Source organism: Rhodnius prolixus, unplaced genomic scaffold, assembly GCF_049639745.1.
Source record: "Rhodnius prolixus isolate KJV_2025 unplaced genomic scaffold, Rpr scaffold_9, whole genome shotgun sequence".
NCBI lineage: Eukaryota > Metazoa > Arthropoda > Insecta > Hemiptera > Reduviidae > Rhodnius > Rhodnius prolixus.
The window spans coordinates 3,743,898-3,764,783 of NW_027411604.1; the positions used below are offsets into that span (position 1 = coordinate 3,743,898).

Here is a 20,886-nt window from a genome sequence, read left to right on the forward strand (position 1 = left end):
CTTATTGAGAGGTTAGACTGTAGCAAGTTAGAACCGTGCTTAACTTCAATTCTAACTATTTTTATGAAATTTTTACCAAATTTATAAAAATGGTTTACTCGTAAATTTAGGCAGACAAAACGTTGGGTATTATGGAACTATATTTCGCTCATCTGATCTCTATATTCCCTCTCACCGTACCTCATCCTTTGACAAGTCCTTCCTAATACGTGCTACCTCTCTCTGGAACTCCTTGCCTTCATCTGTCCGCCATGCTCCTACCCTATCCATCTTTAAATCCCATCTATTCAGTTATCTACTTTCTATTCAGCTTCCTCCGAAATTCTAATTGTTTTAATTTATTTCCTTAATTTCTGCTGTTTTATTATTTTATTTTTACTTTCATTTTCACTTATTATATTTTCACTTTTGTAAATACTTATTTATTTATTTAATTTCTGTATAATCACAGGCCAAACTGTTAAGGCCTCTATTTGTTCCTGTATTTATTCTTAGGGGACAATTGTCCCAGAATAATAAATTTCTTTTCTATTCTATTCTATTCTATATTCACATTTTAGCCAAAGTTTGTATAAATACTTTATGGCAAAGTATGGAATACTAACCTATAGTTTTTGACATGCATATGTCGATATTCCATTAATAATGAATATATTTACTACAATATTCATTTATATATTACGTAAAGTAATATAAATTGATGTTAATATTAATATAGCTAAGTTCTATCCATTTTCTATGTAATATTGAATCTAAATTTATGAAATTTATTATTTATTTTATTTATTTATTATTTATTCTTTTTTTAACAAATTTAATTATTATAATTCAATTTATTTTTTAGAGCAGTAATTTAAACTATTAGCACTCAAAGAAATTTGAGGAGAAAAAATGTTATAATCATATTCTGACCATAATAAACATCCCATAATCTACAGTACACTCAAAAATTCTCTGCGATAAAGCTAGAAAATGCAGCTCAATAGATGCAAATTAATAATGCACAACTCTTGATGATGGAATAGATGCAAGATTTAATGTAAATTCATCTTGTAAACCAATATCTTGTACAACGTTTTCTTTCTTTTTTTTTTTTGTTCATACATATTTTTCCTGGTCAGTTTTCCCAGTATTTTAATTAACCAAAGGAAATTAAGGAAAACCTTTTTCTTTTCCTTCTTTTTCTTTTTTTTTCTAGTGGCAGCAAGAGAAAGAGAAAGTGTGAAAGAAAAGTTGGAAGTTACTGAGAAAATAAAAACCCTAAGTTGTTTTTTGGTGACACACAAAATTTGAAATGTTGTTGACAGGATGAATTCCCGGTTTACTGGATATTTTTTTTCCTGTCAAGCGGTGGGTGGGGGGGGGGAGCGAGAGTTGGGTCTAACCCACCAGCCCTTAGCCCTTTCAATTAACATACTGTTCCTGTGGGAATGGTAAAACTCTGCACACCCAAGTCTCCCCAAGTTAATTAAATAAGCATTACCTACAGTCATTTTTTTCATTTTATATTTAATATTGTAATTTCTTTTTTCGTAAATAAAAATTATAAAAATTCTCTAAAATTCACATTTTTAAATATAAATGAATAATCTCGGAAGATTGAATTTACTTTGTATTTAATTAAAAAAATAAAACGTAGTTCCAGAAGAAAGAGAGAGAGAGAGAGAGAGACATCCTCTGATTACCAATACTTCCGTTCCTAGACTCACTACAATATTTTCTTGGAGGTTTCAAATGTAGCTTCCGGTATCGGTAGATTTTCCGAATTTTCCGATTCATAATTACTCAATGTGTACGAGAAAATGATTTTATGCAAAAGTGAAAAACTCCTGGACTTTTTGTACAAGTTGACAACTAAAGTAATTGCCTATTTTTTTTTTTTTTTAAAGACGTGGCTTAACGTCCAACTCCCAAATTAGGTGACGTAGGCGGAAGCTCATACTTTACTACAAACAATTTTTTTCTAACAAATAAAAAGTAGTCATACGCGGGATTCGAACTGGGAATCTCCCACATACGAAGCCACGCTCTTGACCACTAGACCAACACTTGCCCTACAAGTATAACGTAATCATTATTTGCTATGAGAAAAAATTTTTCTGAGAGTAATAAAATAATTAAATTTTTTTTCGCTTTTCTTTTAATCAAAAACTAGAAGATCAATACAGGAAAAACTAAAATGGAAACTCTGAGATTGTTATTGTTTTTCATAGCTACATACGCTTTATCTAAATCTTCAAGAAAAAGTTGTCTTTTAAAAAGCAAGAGAAAATTTTTTATCTTGATTTTCTTCCTTTCTACTCTTGCATTTGTCGATTCATCACGAAAAAATCAACTTTATAATAATCGATTCTAATATGTTTAAAAAGGAAATTCTATTTTTAATTTTCTGACGCTTTTCTTTCTTTTTCCCCCTTATCTTAGAGAAATTAGTGCAACAGCGTCTATTTTTCATTAAGTTTAAGGGATATCTTCCCCCATTTAAGTCCATTCCTTGAAAATATGTAAGTAAAAAGGTAAAAAGTAAAGTAATAGCCTATTTTGCCGGTGGGGCTTCAGTCTAAGTACCAAATTAAGGGTCACGGTCGGTAGTGGCAGCCCGTATTGGAGGACTCCATTATTATTTTCTTCTATCAAATAAAAACTTAAGCGGGATTCGAAGTGGGGATCTCCCACTTACAGGATACATAATCCATAACACTAATACCGGCATGAAATCCACCCAACTCCAAGATTATGCGTTCACACTAAATGGTACACCTTCTCAGTGTAAGGTGGCAGTCCATCCTCCTCTTGTAGATCTTGTCCGGAGGCTTAGTTCCCATGCTGACTTAATCAAGCTTTTTTTTCTTTCTATTTTAATTGACACGACCAACGCAGATATGCTTTATCTAGAGAATAGTAGACGAATCCATCCCCTGGGTAGACGTGCCTGATGTAAAGGAGCTGTTCTTTCAGGGGCTACTGAAATGTGGACAGTGGAAGTAATTGCAGTCTTTCCCAGTCATCCTTATTCAGTGCTTTCTGCATTACCCTGACCGATTGATATCCTCTTATAGCTGAAGGCGATAAGAGATAGTTTATACTGGTGTGGACTTAGTAAATGGGAGAGACTTTCCCCGTTCTAGAATCGCACGAGGATAGCATAAGTAATAAGATAGGATAACATAACCTAACTCATGTTCCAATTTTAATGTATCCTTTTTTTAAAACAAAAATTTCATAGTTTTAGGAAAATTTAGACTCTAACTTCGGGAAATTTGTGTAGAGCAAACCGTTTTAATTAAGCACCGATCCAGGAGGCAGTCTCAATATGTAATGTTAAGCAGCACAGTCCCTTATATTAATACAGAGTAAGTGCCATGACTTGATTTTAAACTCACACTGAAAACGTGGGCCCCAACATACAAATACTAGAAACTTCAAGCGCCCCAAGTCAAGGGCACAATATATCGCTCAGGTCTTAATGACTTAGGGCATATAAGGCAGCATACCACCCTTAATAACTACAAAACTTAATTTTCATTAGCCCTTAAATTTGGTACATACAAAAAGCCGGGAAATATTTAATAATAACTTCCTTGACAACGTTCGCTTTAATTTAAAAATAATTTCAAACCAAGGACGTATTTATTTTATTTCAAACGCTTGTTGCCAACAATACCGGAGAATTTACCCAACCGTAAAATTAATTGCTATTTGAATTATTTTAAGTAAGACTAAATTTCATTATTGTACTTCTAAATTCTCCGTCATTCCCTACGTAATTAATTTTGCATCTGTCATCCATAAAAGAGGCCATATTGTATAGAGTTAAAAAGTATGTACCACTTTTCTTTAATAAAATGCATGGAATTTTCCCGTACCAATTAAATATTTACAATTTTATTTTCTCGTATTCCTGGTAAAGTATAATTGGCCTTCATTTCCGGTTTTAATTTTTTTCTTTCCTTTTAATTTCTATATGATTTGACAAATAAATACTCGTATTAAAAATTATTTACCTAATGAATGATTTTTTTGGGTTCAAAATTATTTGGAATAATTGTAAACTCTAAATTTGGGTTCGTATCAAAATATGTTGATCATAAATTCCAAGTTCCTGAATTGACTACTCAAGATTTCTACTCGAATAAAAAAAAAAACAAAATGGAATAAGGTATTTACAAAAGTAAGTTTTCTAATAGAGGTGTAGGTAAATACTGAGGTATTTTAAACGTAAATATGTAAAAATAAGGGTATCGTTGCAAATACGTGTATCGAGTCCACCGCTGGGTATCGTACCAGGATATCGCAATCATTGCTTTGTTCCCTTTAAATGCGTCGAAAACAGTGTCACTAGTTATCTACAAATATTAGATTAGATCAAATTCTGACGGCCTCAAGGCCTACGCTACTGCGACCACTTTGGATCTATTGTGCCTCCCCAACTTTAGAGCTCACTCTCCAGAGCCCGTCCGTTTAATCAGACTCTTAATTCTGGCGAGCGACTCCTGGGTAAAGCTGCTCAGGCCTTGGTTTTTTTTCCCTCCCCGAGAAGTAACATCCTTAGCCAGACAAGCCCCTCACACTGACACAAAACGTGGCAGTACCGTTTCCTCCTCTTCCTAACAGAACCTGCAAAGGCTAGCCATCCGTCAGGCACCCTTGCGACGCATTCTGAGCCTCAGTGGCCGGTTAATAGGTCTACAATCATCCTTATAGCCCCACGCGGCCTTGACGGATTGATTCTGCAGTCAGCCTCGGCGAATAGCCTTTAATAAACTACTTCGCCTGTCTCTGCCCAGTGGTGGCGAGCCTTAACACTTTGAAACCCCAAAACAGGGCTCCGGGCCAACAAATCTGCCACTTCGTTTCCATCTACAAGTGTTAGCAACTTTCCTGTTTCATGCGTTGTTTTGCGTTACTTCTTTTGAAGAAGTAAAAGTGAAAGCGACCTTTCTGTTCCATGAGTTACTGTGGCATCTGTGTAAATCTTTGTTTAATGCGGCATTGCAGTACTGTGAAAGAGTTACTAATATTCAGACCACATGGACACTCTGTACTTCAGCAGGCAATGGATCTCACAGGTATCTGTGAGAAGGGCTGTGCTGAGGGTGACTTTACAGAAAAGGTTTTTGATAAAATCAGATTCTAAGTTGCAAGGCGATCTACAGGGCTCTGGTAGACGTTACCTCACTCAATCCCAGTAAAAGACGGCCTATATTAGATCGTCCCTATTGTGTACTGTTTGATAAAGAATTTTTGGTAATTTTAGATCAGAGATGTTATCGCCAAAAATGAAATAAAAAAAGAAAACCCTCTGAACCTTACGAGAAGTTAAACTTTCAAGAAAATGGCGTTACCGGAAGTGTGTTTTTTTTTTTAAAAAAATAATTTTCCTACAATTTTCTCCAATAAACAAATTAGGCGGACTTCCTTGAACTTTATATACAAAGCTTATACAACAACTTCCGTTTGTTTTTTTTCCCTTAATTTCTCCTGGTTGTCTTTCCTCTAACGATTCACTGAATGTACTTGTATGTTCCTGCAAGATAATCACCTTCACCGGAAGTGGAAATCTCTTGTGCGTCTTCTTTTTTTTTTTAGCTTCCGGAAACTATCAACTATATATAAAAACCAGTCGTGACTTTTGACTCAATTCTTTTCGTTAAAAAAATGTGTATACGAGTATATATTTTTAGCTCGGAGTTCTTAAAGGTCACGATTTCCTGGAACGTTCTTATAGTAAACCTAAAACTGAAGCCAGAAGGAAGTGAAATCACAGAAAGCCAATCATTTATTTTTTTACGAGTAAAAATCTAGCTAATAAAAGGAGAGTAAATTACAGAAATCGATCAAATGCGATTGGAAAAAAATCTGATGTGTTATAAAATTGCTTTCAAAAGTCATAAAAAAATTGTATTGCTTGATTTCATTTCATAAATCAAATTATAAATGATTTTTTACGATTTTATATGATATTTCATTTATGGTGTCATAAAATTGTTGCAATGATATCCATAGTAATGATTTTATTGGTTATTATATTCCATTAATTTAACGGTCTGAGAAATATGATGTATTTTTATCGATTAAAGAATTGATTTTGCAGATTTTATATTGTAATAACTATATAAATAACAAATTAGGCTGAACTCTATTAGCGGAGCATGGAAATAACGTCAATAAAGAATTCATTATATTTCAAGGTAATATTTTAATGAGATTGCAGAATAATTGTTTAAATTGAACGTTTGAAATTCATTCTCGAGTTCTAAATGAGGCTATGAAAACTTGCCCCCCAGTTGAAGTAAGCCTCGAGATCTTTTACTTCTCCATATTGTACTCGAGAGTTAGGCAATGGAAGACTGTAGTCAGAATCTCTAGAATGAGTTTGGAAAAGCTCGGGTTCATTGGCAGCACCTGGAGGGGTGACTGCCCCTCAGACTGCCACCTCCTCACTTCTTATGGAAGTGGACTTCTTGGTTAGTTAAATTAGGAGTAACGTTTTTTCTGGAACTTTCCTTTAATGCTGTGAAGAAAAAGGAGTAAATCGATCCTTTCTGGAAGTAAGAAACGTACGGATTTATGTTATCCTGATGGAACGAAGACCTTTGAAAGGACCTATGGCTGTGCTGTTTGGTCCACAAAAGTAGGCGCACTCCGAGTGAGTGGATAAATTTTCCATTTTTCATAAAAACCTTAATTTTCTCTTTTTATATTTACGCAGCATTTGTTTTGCAGGTAAAATCGGACAAACAAATTCAAAAACAAACTTGTCGTGTTTTGCCAAAACGTTGCGTACGTATAGCGTATCCGGATAATAAAAAGCAACTTAGTACGTTGTTGCAGCGAGATTGTGAAGAAACAGAGGAGAAGGAGATTTATGCAGAAGAGGATGATAGACTGTAAAATTTAGAAAAATATATTCTATTTTGTTACTACTCTCAATTCATGGTCTTAACGTTGAAGTCTTTTAGTGATCTGCTGAAATTTTCTGTTTTGTAGCACCATCTACTTAACATTTCAGCTCTTATTAACATTTATAATCCAGACCAATTTATAGTTCTAAGTAGTTGATGAAAAATTTGAGACATTGTCAAGTACTAGTATATTTAATTCAAGTTTAATCGTTTGCTTAATTTTACGAAATGCCTTGACATCAAAGGCCTTAGTCGCTTACTTAATTCTCGGGTATGCCCATTTTCAAGGAATTTAATTACGCTCAAATACTCCGAGTATTAAGGCACTTAATTGTGTTTCCGTTTTCTGTAGTACGTATTTGCGCACTATCTCGTTGTCGAAGCTTTAGAGTTCTATTCAATTCTTGTTTAAACAGAAGAGTAACATCGTCTAAGGCTTTTACTAATCCTATTTTCAAAAATATACACTGCCATTGACGGAAATGACGTCGGTGTGCGTGTATTCCAGCCTAACAACACTGTATACTGACATCTTTTATTGATATAATCACACGTAGGATCTGCAGAGATTGTTCGATTATTTGTGCAACTAAGCTTCAGATAAATATTACATTCAACTCTTATTCAGATGTTTATAATATAATTTTGTTTTTTTCTTATTTTTTTTTAGTTACAACGAAGATTGTGGTGGTCTAAATTCAGTTTATGTAAAAATGATCGTAAAAGATAGATTTATATTTATAATAAAACGTCATATACTAGTAGCTACCTCTCGAATAATTAGCAGGATGCTGAAGAAACAATCTAAACCACGAGTGATTAACTGTCTTCACTTTAGGGAGATAAAGTAAGTATCCTTGCAGAGATTTATTCAAGTCCTGAAGGCTACTAGGGATCAAAGGAGGAAGTAAAAAAAAAAAAAGGCCTACCAACTAAATTAACAAGTTTGCATGCCTGCATTTTTTGGAAATGACGGAAATGACTGTACCAAATCACAGAAACTCAAATTATTTGTGTTCAGAGTGTACGAGTATTTTCGGTGTGAAAAACCTTGATAATAAAATTCGAAAATTTTCGAATAAAATATTAGAAGTAATCCGAAAAGTTTGGGTAAGTTACAAGAAGCTCCCAGGTAATGGTATCTCTAATTGCCGGATTCCATCTATCTTTCTAGAACTTTCGTAAGAGAAAACCTGGGTGTGTTAATTTGATTTACCTATGGATGCTGCAGCGTTCTGATCTTGCACTTGTGAAGAGAAAAACAGGATACCCTTCCAATACGGATTATATTTTATTACTATTTTTTTAGTTTGAGGCGCCACGATAGCCGAGCGGTTAGGGTTAGAGGCTAGACCCGCAAAGCTAAGATGTATTGCGGAACTAGGCTATATTCCCCTGTCAATACTTTTAATGGTTAATATGAGAAATTTGCAGTAAAGTATGTTGGGCGGTTATAGGCTAGACCCGCAAAGCTAAGATGTATTGCGGTACTAGGCTATATTCCCCGGTCTATACCTTTAATGGTTAATATGAGAAATTTTCAGTAAAGTATGTTTGCTAGTCGCCACGATAGCCGAGAAGTTAGAGGCTAGACCAGCAAAGCTAAGATGTATTGCGGTACTAGGCTATATTCCCCGGTCTACACCTTTAATGGTTAATATGAGAAATTTTCAGTAAAGTATGTTTGCTAGTCGCCACGATAGCCGAGAAGTTAGAGGCTAGACCAGCAAAGCTAAGATGTATTGCGGTACTAGGCTATATTCCCCGGTCTACACCTTTAATGGTTAATATGAGAAATTTGCAGTAAAGTATGTTTGCTAGTCGCCTCCGTCCAGGACACCTAATTCGGTAGTTGGACATAAAGCTCGCCTGAAAAAAAATAGGCAATTACTTTACTTTTTTTCTACTACTAAAAGTGTCGGCACTTTTATTCCCTTTATAACAAGAGCGTTTCCATTCAATAAGTCCTTAGTAATATTCCTCATTACAGTTATTTTTTTTAGAACCCATCTTCATTGAGCTCTCACTAATCTGTGATAGAAAATCGATTATCGCTTTTTAATGATCTTTCAAAATTTACTTTTTCTGTTTGATATTTTTTTTTTATTCTGTTTATTTTAATTATTCCTTTTATTCCAGGCCAGATGTAATGAAAGAATTTTGCATTTATGCTACATACGCGACCATATTCCGTTACAATTGGGAACCAACTTACTGGATGTTTGAAGACCCCGAAGATCCCTATCACGACAGTTATGCAACCCGAAAAAAGATTGGTTCACACTGGCAATATAACTTTCCAACAAATCTAGCTTATGATCTACATATTTTGGCAAATTTTTTCATGTGTTAATATTTAATAATGAAGAAAAATTTGAGTTTTTTTGGTTTGAATTACAATTAAATTTTTGTTCATTTATTTATATCTGTATTATGTTTATGTACAAATAAAATTACACTCATATGGCAATGAAGTGATTATGTAAAGATGTATTGTTTAAAGATGTATTCAATGTAGCCCTTAAGTACCATACCCATTAAGGACTTTATGGGAGACGCCAGCCATTACTGGATCTTTACAAATGACTTGAGAAGATCACGGGGGTCATTGCCGTTTCAAGTGGAAGGTGGGAAACGGAAGAGAGGGCTCTCCTTTAAGATGTCTGGAAGGATTAGTGTAAAAAATTAGGAATCTAGAGCAGATAAGTTGAAGGACTTTATGGCGTCTATCATTGGTAACGTAGAAAGAAGTACGGGTGTTTTATCTGTGGACTTTAGATTAGATAAGGTTGTTATCACTGGAGATTAGAAGGTTTTGTCCAGATCGTTCTAGTTCCAGGCGTTGGATCTCTGTGGGCGCAAATAATTAGTTTTGTTTGAATGTTCACCATGGTATCCGGTCAAAATTACTGGTCTCAGGATATCCACCACCACCATTTATGTAAACAGCATTCAGTTATAAGATCAAGATGATCCAGGGAGTATTCCGGGAAGCTTCAAGACGTCCCCGATGTAAGGAAATTGTAGAATGTCACCCAGTCAACAGTTAGCAGTAATAAATCTGTTTAATAAATTAATTTTTATGGATGAAATCTGGGATGCTGCCTTTGGTATTACTGCTGAATTCAGTTTTTCTTAGTATAAGGGTAGTGAACACTTTTTGAGGACTTGGCGTCCTGCGGGTATCCCAGCCTAACATGGCCAGTACTTTTAAGAGACTATTCTTCACCATTTTACACGTAACAAATCACGATTGTTCTAGGAGCTGTGAATTCTTCACTTCAAAGAAACAAAACAAACTAAAAAACATCGTGTGATTCCAAATCATATAACAAAATAATAAAATTACAATTTGAAGCAAATTTTTCAAATGAATGTGAAATGAATTTTCAAATGCATTATGAGAAAACCTTATAAAAATTGAAACACCAATTTTTTTTCCTTTTTCTTTTATACAGAATACAAAAAAGATTAAGGATCATTGCAAAATTTTCCAGATAACTTGAAACAAAAACGAAAGGCATAAATAACCAAAATGAAAACAATATTAAAAAGAGTTTATATAAATTTATATTGGCAAAGATCTGGGTGGGTTGGATCCTTGAACTCCTTGTTGCAAATTAAACAGCCTTAACGGAGAATTAGAGAGAGAAAGGATTAGGGAGCGAACGAAATAAAAATCAGGAAAAAGTGGAGAGAGTGAGGGAGCAAAAGAGTGAGAGAGAGATTTAATAAGCTTAGAAAGAGAGGATTTAAGGATTTGTAGAAGGATTATTCCCAGAAATAGAAGGAATAAAATAACTGTACGTATGTATTCGTTCGGGACACCAAAACAGCTTTAGTGTATAAGGCTCCCTTTATTATTTTTTTTTTGTTCTGGTTTATTTTTCTGGAAGATAATTTTTCAAAGCTTTGAATGACTTCGAGGAGAAAGTAAGCTAACAGTCTGAGAAAACTATTGTGAAAAAGAAAAGATCCCTCGGGGTTTGGGTAAGAAAAAATATTCAGAAAAATGTTTGGCCCCTTAAGTGCGTGAAGGGAGACTGGAAAATGAGAAAGAATCAAGAATTGATGGAGCATGTGGACATAGTCGCCCAAATAAAGAACGAGGAGATTGAGATGGGTTGGAACACGTGGAGAGAATGCTCGCGGGAAGGGTACCCCGAAAACTGTTCATCCTCAGGAGATAGAAGAATTCGAGGGCGTCATTTGGCTTTGACGGCTTTAAGGACTGTTGAACCAAGTAAGTAAGTACGGTTAAGCGAGCTTTAATTTGTTTTTAACTCAAATCGAGTTCGAAGGAAGTTCCACGTCCGGAAGTAATCCTTTACTCAAGGGCTAGTTCACTTTCTAGAAAATAGTTCCTTCCGTAAACTGCGTATTGGTTGGGCTTCTCTGTAAGGTTTACCATTTCAGTGTAATGTACGGTTTTACTAACTATAATTTTGGAGAGAATTAATATGGGGGTAAAATAACCAGATTTCGAGGAATTATAATGAGTTTGAAACCTTGTGGAATCAGGAAATCGTGTGTGTCAGACTATTTTTATTTTGTATCTAGCTTCATGCCCTACAAAGCGTTAATTAACTATTGGGTATCTCCTTAACAAAAACTTACAGTTTAAAATGTTAAGTATAAGGGTTGATTAAACGCCAAAAGGTACACAAATCAGCAAGTACCCAACATTTCATTCAAGCTTAGTTGATATAATTTAAGTAATTTTGCTGCATTAACTTTTCCTTCACATTTTTTAGAATTTATTAGATGTCACAGACCCTTATGCTGGCCAGTTCGTTCATAATATTATTTGGTTATAATTATGATAAAATGTATATTATATCTTCGTTTTTAAATAGGTACTTTATTTTAACTCTATTCCAAATTATTCTTCTGATTTATCTTTAATATGCCCTTTATTCTGAAGTTGTCACATCTTATACATGCATGTTAAAGTAGAAAAAGACAAAGTTAGAGTCGGCTACTGTTTAAATTTGAATCACGGAGGATTTAAAACAATATTTCAGACTTGAATTCGTCTTACCGAAATATTCGTGAGCACAAATAACACACAGTTAATAACAAGTAGATTATTCAACAACAATTATTCATTTCTCAATTGTAATTTAATTTTACTTACAGTAAAATACTGGAATAATTAGCTGTCCTAAAAGTATGCAATACTTATTTATTTTATTATTACATAACATATATATAACATTGTGAGAAGAACAGCTACATTGAGAGTGTGATTGAAGAAAACTATATTATTTTCTATAATGCCAGATAATTATTACCTATTATTATAAACGTTTGACTACTACATAAAGTAACAATTACTTTAATCAAAGAATGAACTTAAACAGACGATTTTATTAAAAATAAAATAATCGAAATCATTGATGTATGTTGGTGTAAGCATTTTTTTAAAAAAGTTTTTAAATTTTGTAGCCTCGTAATTTTTTTTATTTTTTATAACGTTTTCTTTTTAACCTGTAATTAATAGTTTGATTATTATAGATTAATAGATATTACAGTCAATCTACAGTGCTACTTGAACAAATTTTTTGTAGATGAAAATGGCCAGCATAAGGGTCTGTGACATCTAATAAATTCTAAAAAATGTGAAGGAAAAGTTAATGCAGCAAAATTACTTAAATTATATCAACTAAGCTTGAATGAAATGTTGGGTACTTGCTGATTTGTGTACCTTTTGGCGTTTAATCAACCCTTATACTTAACATTTTAAACTGTAAGTTTTTGTTAAGGAGATTTTTGTACCTTTTGGATAGATTTTCCTTTTTGTCTATTTTGCAAAGTTACATATCTGCTTTACAGATTTTTTTAAAATTTGGAATAAGCAATTCTATTATTATAACCTGATAAGGTGTTAAGTTGGAACCATAACTACCATTGGAGAGATCTTTTTAAAGAATGATTATAGTTGCCATCCTCAATAACAATTTTTTTGAGAAAACGTTTTGAATAAAATAGGAAGGTATTTGTACGTAAAAAGCAAATTTAAACTGCGATTTCAGACCTTCCTTTTAAGAGGAGTAAGAAAAATAAACGGGCGATTACAGTACTTCTCCCTAAAAGGCAAAGAGGCAAAGATTTTGAATCGAACGACAATTCATTAATGTAAATAGGTTCACCCATTGATAATTTTAACGATTTCAGTACTTCCTCTTAGTAGGTGTAAGAGCATGATGGCACTTCACAGCCATATAGAGGAGCTTTAATCACTTCTTCGTGCTAAATTTTATCAAAATCGGACAAAACGTTATAGAAATATTGGTAATAATAGTTTTAGAAACGGCCTTACTTGGGTGGGGCAAACTCCCCTCCATATGAGGCATAGCGACGAGACTTTTAAAGTGCAAATCTGTACAAAATTTCGATTCGAATGACACTTCATTCATGAAAATCAGTTCACTTGTCGATAATTTGAAACGATTGCTATACTTCCCCTTAACTAGCGTAAGAGCAGATCGCCGCTTTAATGTTACGTAGGGGAGCCCTAACTCTATCATCCTACCAAATTTTATCAAAATCGGGCTAAGATTTACAGAGTAATTAGTAATAATAATTTTGAAGGGGGCCTTACATAAAGGGGGCTAACTCCTCTCTAATTCGGTGTACAGCGTCGAGACCCCCAAAAGGCACATCTACATAAAATTCCGAATCGAATGTCACCTCATTCATGAAAATCGGTTCTCGCGTTTAGGCGCTACGTAGTTTACAAAAAAGGTAACAACAACAACAACAACAAGAAGAAGAAGAAGAAGAAGAAGAACAACAACAATTTCTGAAAATGCCGTTTTTGCTCATTTTCGGCAACTTTTTTCTCGAAATCTATTAGGTCTGGGGGGTTGCAAAAAAATTACAGTTATAAAGGAGGGTTTGCCCTATAATTTAAAGAAAATTTGGGAATTTTATCTTTTATAGAAAAAGAGAAAAAAATTGTCAAAGTTGGGTGTTTTTAAACGTTACGCTTTTTCGTGCACTTTTTGACGATCAATCCTTATACAACTGTCCTACCGGACAGTTTTAATCCCATAAAGACAAACATTACCTAAATTTATACTTTTTTTTTAAACTTAAAAAATTATACGTACTTCATTTAACAGTTCTAGTTTAACGTTACTTCGTAATTTTCTAACAATTGTTATTTTTAAACTTGGCGTGTTATTTAATTGATAAAACGATTGGGCACATTAAACCCTAAAAAAAAGAAATGTCGCCTTGATTTTTATCCTTTTAATCGTATAATTCAAACAATATGGTTTTAATTTGCATACATAATTACAATATTTTTTATATTTAACAAAATTGAGGCAGTTTAATGAATTACGTATGTGTTAAGTTTAATTTTTGTCACAAATATTAAAACTGTCCGGTAGGACAGTTGTATAAGGGTTGACCATCAAAAACTGCACGAAAAAGTGTAACGTTGAAAAACACCCAACTTTGACAATTTTTTTCTATTTTTCTATAAAAGATAAAATTCCCAAATTTTCTTTATAATATAGGGCAAATCCTCCTTTATAACTGTAATTTTTTTGCAACCACCTAGATCTAATAGGTTTCGAGAAAAAAGTTGCCGAAAATGAGCAAAAACGGCTTTTTCAAAAAATGTTCTTGTTCTTGTTCTTCTTCTTCTTCTTGTTCTTGTTGTTACCTTTTTTGTAAACAACGTAGCGCCTAAACGCGTGAACCGATTTTCATGAATGAGGTGTCATTCGATTCGGAATTTTATGTAGATGTGCCTTTTGGGGGTCTCGGCCCTGTACATTGAATGGGAGAGGAGTTAGCCCCCTTTATGTAAGGCCCCCTCCAAAATTATTATTACTAATTACTCTGTAAATCTTGGCCCGATTTTGATAAAATTTGGTAGGATGATAGGGTTAGGGCTCCCCTACCTAACAATCAAGCGACGATCTGCTCTTACACTTGTTAAGGGGAAGTATAGCAATCGTTTCAAATTATCGACACGTGAACCGATTTTCATGAAAGAAGTGTCATTCGAATCGAAATTTTGTACAGATTTGTACTTTAAAAGTCTCGACGCTATGCCTCATAAGGAGGGGAGTTTGCCCCACCCAAATAAGGCCCTTTCTAAAACTATTATTACCAATATTTCTACAAAGCTTAGTCCGATTTTGATAAAATTTAGCACGAAGAAGTGATTAAAGCTCCTCTATGTAGCTGTGAAGTGCCATCATGCTCTTACACCTACTAAGAGGAAGTACTGCAATCGTTAAAATTATCAATGAGTGAACCGATTTACATCAATGAATTGTCGTTCGATTCAAAATCTTTGCCTTTTAGGGAGAAGTACTGTAATCGCAGTTTATTTTTCTTGCTCCTCTTAAAAGGAAGTACTGAAATCGCAGTTTAATTTTGCTATTTACGTACAAATACCTTCCTATTTTATTCAAAACGCTTTCTCAAAAAAATGGTTATTGAGGATGGTTTGGGGACCGTAACTATAATCATTCTTTAAAAAGATCTCTCCAGTGGTAGTTACGGTTCCGATTTAACACCTTATCAGGTTATAATGATAGAATAGCTTATTCCAAATTTTAAAAAATCTGTAAAGCAGACGTAACTTTGCAAATAGACAAAAAGGAAAATCTATCCAAAAGGTACAAAAATCTCCTTAACAAAAACTTACAGTTTTAAAAGTTAAGTATAAGGGTTGATTAAACGCCAAAAGGTACACAAATCAGCAGTTCCCAACATTTCATTAATACTTCATTGATATAATTTAAGTAATTTTACTGCATTAACTTTTCCTTCACATTTTTTAGAATTTATTAGATGTCACAGACCCTTATGCTGGCCAGTTCATTCATAATATTTTTTTATTATAATTATGATAAAATGAGTGATGAATTATTCTGAGTAGTCACATATTCATGCATGTTAAAGTAGAAAAAAACAAAGTTAGAGTCGGCCACTTTTTAAATTTCAATCACGGAGGATTCAAAACAATATTTCAGTCTTAAATTCGTCTTACCGAAATATTCGTGAGCACAAATAACATACATTTAATAACAAGTAGATTATTCAACAATATTTACTCATTTCTCAATTGTAATTTAATTTAGTCCCCCTAATTTTACTTATGGTAAAATACTGGAATAATTAGCTGTCCTAAAAATATGCATATCTTTATTTTATATTACATATATATAACATTGTGGGAAGAACACCTAGATTGAGAATGTAATTGAAGAAAACTATATTATTTGCGATAAAGCCAGATTATTTATTACTTATTATTACAAACGTTTGACTACAACATAAAATAACAATTACTTTAATCGAAGAATGAACTTAAACCAATGATTTTTATTTAAAAATAAAAATAAATGCATAAAATTATTGATGTAAAAAAAGTTTATGAATTTTTTAGCCTCTTATTTTTTTTATATTTTTTATAACGTTTTCTTTTTCACCTGTGATTAATAGTTTGATTATTATAGATAAATAGATATTACAGTCAATCTAAGTTAAATGGTGTGCTACTTGAGTAAATATTTTGTAGACGAAAATGGCCAGCATAAGGGTCTGTGACATCTAATAAATTCTAAAAAATGTGAAGGAAAAGTTAATGCAGTAAAATTACTTAAATTATATCAATGAAGTATTAATGAAATGTTGGGAACTGCTGATTTGTGTACCTTTTGGCGTTTAATCAACCCTTATACTTAACTTTTAAAACTGTAAGTTTTTGTTAATAGGTATATACGTATTTAAAATACACAATTTTAAATTGTCAGCTAACATACTTCTGTTTTGCAGTTGTTAATTATCGGGGAAAAAAAATATTTTATATAAAGTAGGAGTTCTAAATAGGGAAGTGGTAAGCCCTTGCTGGCCAGCAGCCTACTCCTCCAAGGGGATCGAGGTTGTTCCTCTAAGTATTGTAGGAGAATATAGCCTATTTGTGGGACTTTAAAAAAAAAGGGTATTTTGGTAGCTGGAGTTAATATCACTTAACTGCCGACTCTATGCACCTCCTAAAACTGCTCTGGTGAGACTAGAGATTGGTTTCCAGTTGTGGGAATGGCATAGCTGGCAAATTCTCTAATGCTAAGAACCATCCCAAAGAGCATGTGGAGCATGTGGAACCATTCTTGGTTCCACTCTGAGGTCTTCTGAGGAGGGAAAAAAAAATTGAAGTGTCTTATATTTCCCATTAAAATCTTCTGCACAAATTCATTCAAAGGAAGCCTCTCCAGTTCTGAACAGTGGTTTCTCAAGGTACTCTCCATCTTTGGAAATACCCAGTAACCACTCAAGATGACTTGCGAATAACATTCAATGTCAGAAATGGCCGTAATTAGCTTCTCTGAATTTGCAAAAGTGGTTTTCTTCTTTTTTTTTTTTTGGACCGTATCTCGAAGTAGTTGGTACTCTGAATTTTCACAGCTAGGATTCTAGTATAGGATATCTGCCAGCAGAGTTTGGAAGTCCTCTCGAGTAATCTTTGGGTACACAGCACTGTGCAACTACTTACACCTAACCCTCTGTCCACAACCCTTGGATCTATTGAAGAGAGGATTTCTTGTTAGGACTAACAATTGACTCACATATTCCATCCTTCAAGCCTCTACTGATCACCTTGGAGGTCAGATCGGTGTAGATCCTCCACCTGGTATCCTAAGATATTCCAGGCCCCCTTTTGCAGATTTGAGAATAAGGCTTCCTGTCTAATTCTGTTGCAATCGCTAGTTTTCGACTAAACCCCAGAGGAGAGCAATACGCTGGAGGGATTCCATTTAAATGGTAAAAGACTACTAGCTCTTCCTTTAGATCGACCCCATGACTGAGAGAAAAGACTCACCTCAAGTCTGGACTCAGATATGGGAGTAGAACATAAACGATGGTGTATTAAAACAATTTTTAAATTTTTTTGGGTTAAGCATGACTTAAAATACATAATTTTCAAAAAACAATTATCTTTTGGGACTCAAAATCTCCAAACGTAAAGAAAAAAAAAATATTAATTTAAATTAATTAGATTTCGTTAATATTTTGAATTTATTAAGGCTAAATTATTAATAAATTAATTTTGTTTAAATAGTAATTTTTTTTTTTTATTAAAGAACATTTTGATTAGAAAAATTATTGTGATTAAATCTAATTAATTAAATAAAAATACTAAAATTGAATTAATTATTTATTAATTAATGAAATAAACAGTTGAATAATATTTCATTAATACGTACCGCATTACAGATATGAATGAACGTATAGCCTAACTAAGTGCGCCTGAATTCATTGAATACAATTTCTACTTGGTGCTAATAATATTGACTTATTTGACTTGCTATTGAATCAATAATTTAATAAATTTTTATACTCTTATTTGACTATTTATTTATTTTTTTTTCTGATTTTTATTTGAGTAATGAAAATGATTTATATATTTATATTTTTTACGTGGAAAGCCTGATGAAAAGCGCCAAAAAAGGGAGTTTCAAAATTACTAATTAAATAAGCTGAAGCAAATTACACCAGGTATGCTTCAACAAGTGGGTTGGAAAGCGTTATTTAGTGAAATATTTATTTTTATATATTTTATATATTCATCGACAATTTGAGATAATGATGTTTGCTATTCAGAATAATTATTTTGAATGAATTACTACTCAATGAATCAAACAATGAAATTTAAGTTAAGAATTTATGAATAAATTCTGCCTATTATGAATATTTATCGTCTAAAATTAAGGACAATAAAAATTGATAACTTACCTTGGATGTCCAACAGCAGATAATAAAATAAAGCAAAAAGTGTTTTTTGGACAGATAAAAGGTGAATAACGGTAGGGTGAATAAGGGATGAATGGGCCAATGGAGGCAGTGTTACTGATCAACAGGTGTAGATGCTACAGCCGAGGTTGGGACAGGGACTCTGGCGCGAATCACTTGCCTAGCTCCAGCTGGCGGGACATGCGCCGCTTGTTGGCTGCACACACAGTATCAAGGAGTCCCCTGGTATAGAAGGGTATACTGCGGGACAGAGGGGGGAGTTAAACACTCCTCTTACCCTTGGCATTGGGTCGGCCCTTGCTCAGTTTCTCTCGCTTCGGAAATCTCACTGTTCCCTTCTCTCTCTCTCTTACATTCGATCTCACAACCCTAAAATCCCTTCCCCGTCTGCTGTTACAACCTAACTCTACACTCCAATCCTTTTTTTATCTCTCTCTCTCTATATCGCTCTCTCTCTTGGACTCCCTATTTGCCACCCACATCTGAACTACTCTCGAACCCGTCCATTTGCCACACTAACCTAAACCTACCTGCTGCACGTTCAATCTATCCTCCTTCTAGGTGGTACTCACGCGCGCCCCTAAACCGCACAGGGACGCCACGCTAATGCTCGACCAGTATTGCAACACTTCCAGGCTATCCCCCTCCCCACTTGCTCTTTCTTTCTCTCTCTCTCACTCTACGAGACCATACAGACGACCCCAGCCAGTACATGCAGGCTACCTACATACGAGCACTGGACTGCTGTCGTACACACCACACACGTACACACAAATCGATCTATCGAAAAACCCTTCCACAGCCTAACAATAATTGCTTCTATTCATGTTGTCGCTTCACTCACACTTCCACAGACACACACACACACACAAACGCAGTTTATTTTCTCTTCCACTTCCTGCATCTCCGTCAACATCATCATCTCCATGTTTCTATCCTGTACGGCGTTTTGGCTTTCACTTGGAACATTGCTGCCGCTTGATATCAGCTCCTGGCGGAAGGGAGTTGATCTGTGAGCAGGTGATTGGTCGGTATAGAGGAAGTACTGCTGCCATAATTAACATCGTTCAACCTCTAGGTTTTTTTTTTTTTTTTTAATCTGTACCCAGGATGTGATGGAAAACGATTACACTTAAATTTATACAGATATTACATTGAAATTTCTTGACGTTTTATTAATATTGCTGTTATTAAAAATTATTATGCGTTTTATTACTTACAGCTCTTAAGAGAAATTAACTCAATCAAGGAGGTTTTGTGTGTGTTATAATCAGGGTCGGATTTTCCTATAGGCTAACTAGGCTATAGCCTAGGGCCTCAAGATCAAGAGGGGCCTACGTTCAAGTTGTTAGCAAAATTAAAATTACCCTATTCTAGCAGTGAATTTTTTTTTTTTTTTTAAATTTATTTTGTAATTTACAATCTGTATAAATATATACAATAAGTAAATAGGAGGTGAATGAGATGAACTGGTGCGGGAAGAGCAGGAGGAGAGAAACTACCCAGCGGTAGCACTCTCTATTAGGAGTATTAGGGATGTCAGAGGAAGCGAGAGACTGTACAAGAGGATTGGGGCTAGTCGAGAGAGCAGTATGGAACTTTTGGTATTTAGACTTGGCGAGTTGGTCTATGAAGGGAATGTGGAGGTCGGTGTGAAGAGTGAGGTTAGTCACCGTAGAAAGGAGCGTCAGCTATCTGTCGGCAGTAGTTTTGACTGAAATGTCTTGTACAGTCCGTATGTTTGTAGGTTTGGCTGAATCCACAGCTCTAGTCCTGTAAGTCCACATAGGTTTGAGAATAGTATTGTATAGTAATCATTTGAGTTCAATGGGTAATTTGGAGCGTCGTCCAAGTAGTCCTATAAAGCAGTTTCGCACGTTTCGTCACCGCTTGGTCTTTTAAGTCTAGTGTGAGTGAGTCTTTTGTCTATGTAGAGCCCAAGGTAGCGCAACAGATCTCTGTACAAGGAAGAGGATTGCTATTGAAGAGGACAGGTGGACAGGAGCCCCGCCGGAGAGTAAACGAGGCATGCTGGCATTTCTGTGGGTTCATTTTAATCCGCCACTTCTTTGCCCAGGATTCAAAAACAGTGAACAATAGAACGCTGTTTTAGTGATGTATCAATGTAGTGATGTATTTTATTATCTCTCATGTAATTTACAAACTTAAAAAATGGGAGGTGAAAGGGCCTCATAAG

The 20,886-nt window shown here is 34.3% G+C and overlaps 2 protein-coding genes across 4 annotated transcripts in view; one reads left to right on the plus strand and one right to left on the minus strand.

Annotated features, from left to right (window-relative positions):
• LOC141454658 (ras-related protein Rap-2a) overlaps positions 1-19,196 on the minus strand; it is a 234,324-nt gene extending 215,128 nt beyond the window's left edge. For 2 of the 3 annotated variants that reach the window (XM_074129129.1, XM_074129128.1), the window contains exon 1: positions 18,672-19,196. The gene's annotated coding sequence lies outside the window, so the exon portion shown is untranslated. The remainder of the gene's footprint in view (positions 1-18,671) is intronic. The other variant, XM_074129127.1, reaches the window with a different exon arrangement.
• On the plus strand, positions 6,018-9,375 carry LOC141454225 (uncharacterized). Its single transcript, XM_074128242.1, has 4 exons — positions 6,018-6,191; positions 6,727-6,890; positions 7,576-7,752; positions 9,045-9,375. Exons 1-4 carry the CDS (start codon positions 6,153-6,155, stop codon positions 9,256-9,258), a joined length of 594 nt encoding a protein of 197 aa, XP_073984343.1. The 5' UTR covers positions 6,018-6,152; the 3' UTR covers positions 9,259-9,375.
• Positions 19,197-20,886: the final 1,690 nt, after the last annotated feature.

Excerpts from the sequence above, each read along its gene's own strand:
- LOC141454225 (XM_074128242.1), top strand. The coding sequence starts at position 6,153 with ATGGAAATAACGTCAATAAAGAATTCATTATATTTCAAG. Across the intron at positions 6,891-7,575 it reads GCAGAAGAGGATGATAGACT|TTACAACGAAGATTGTGGTG; the intron begins GTAAAATTTAGA and ends ATTTTTTTTTAG. Across the intron at positions 7,753-9,044 it reads CTTCACTTTAGGGAGATAAA|GCCAGATGTAATGAAAGAAT; the intron begins GTAAGTATCCTT and ends CTTTTATTCCAG.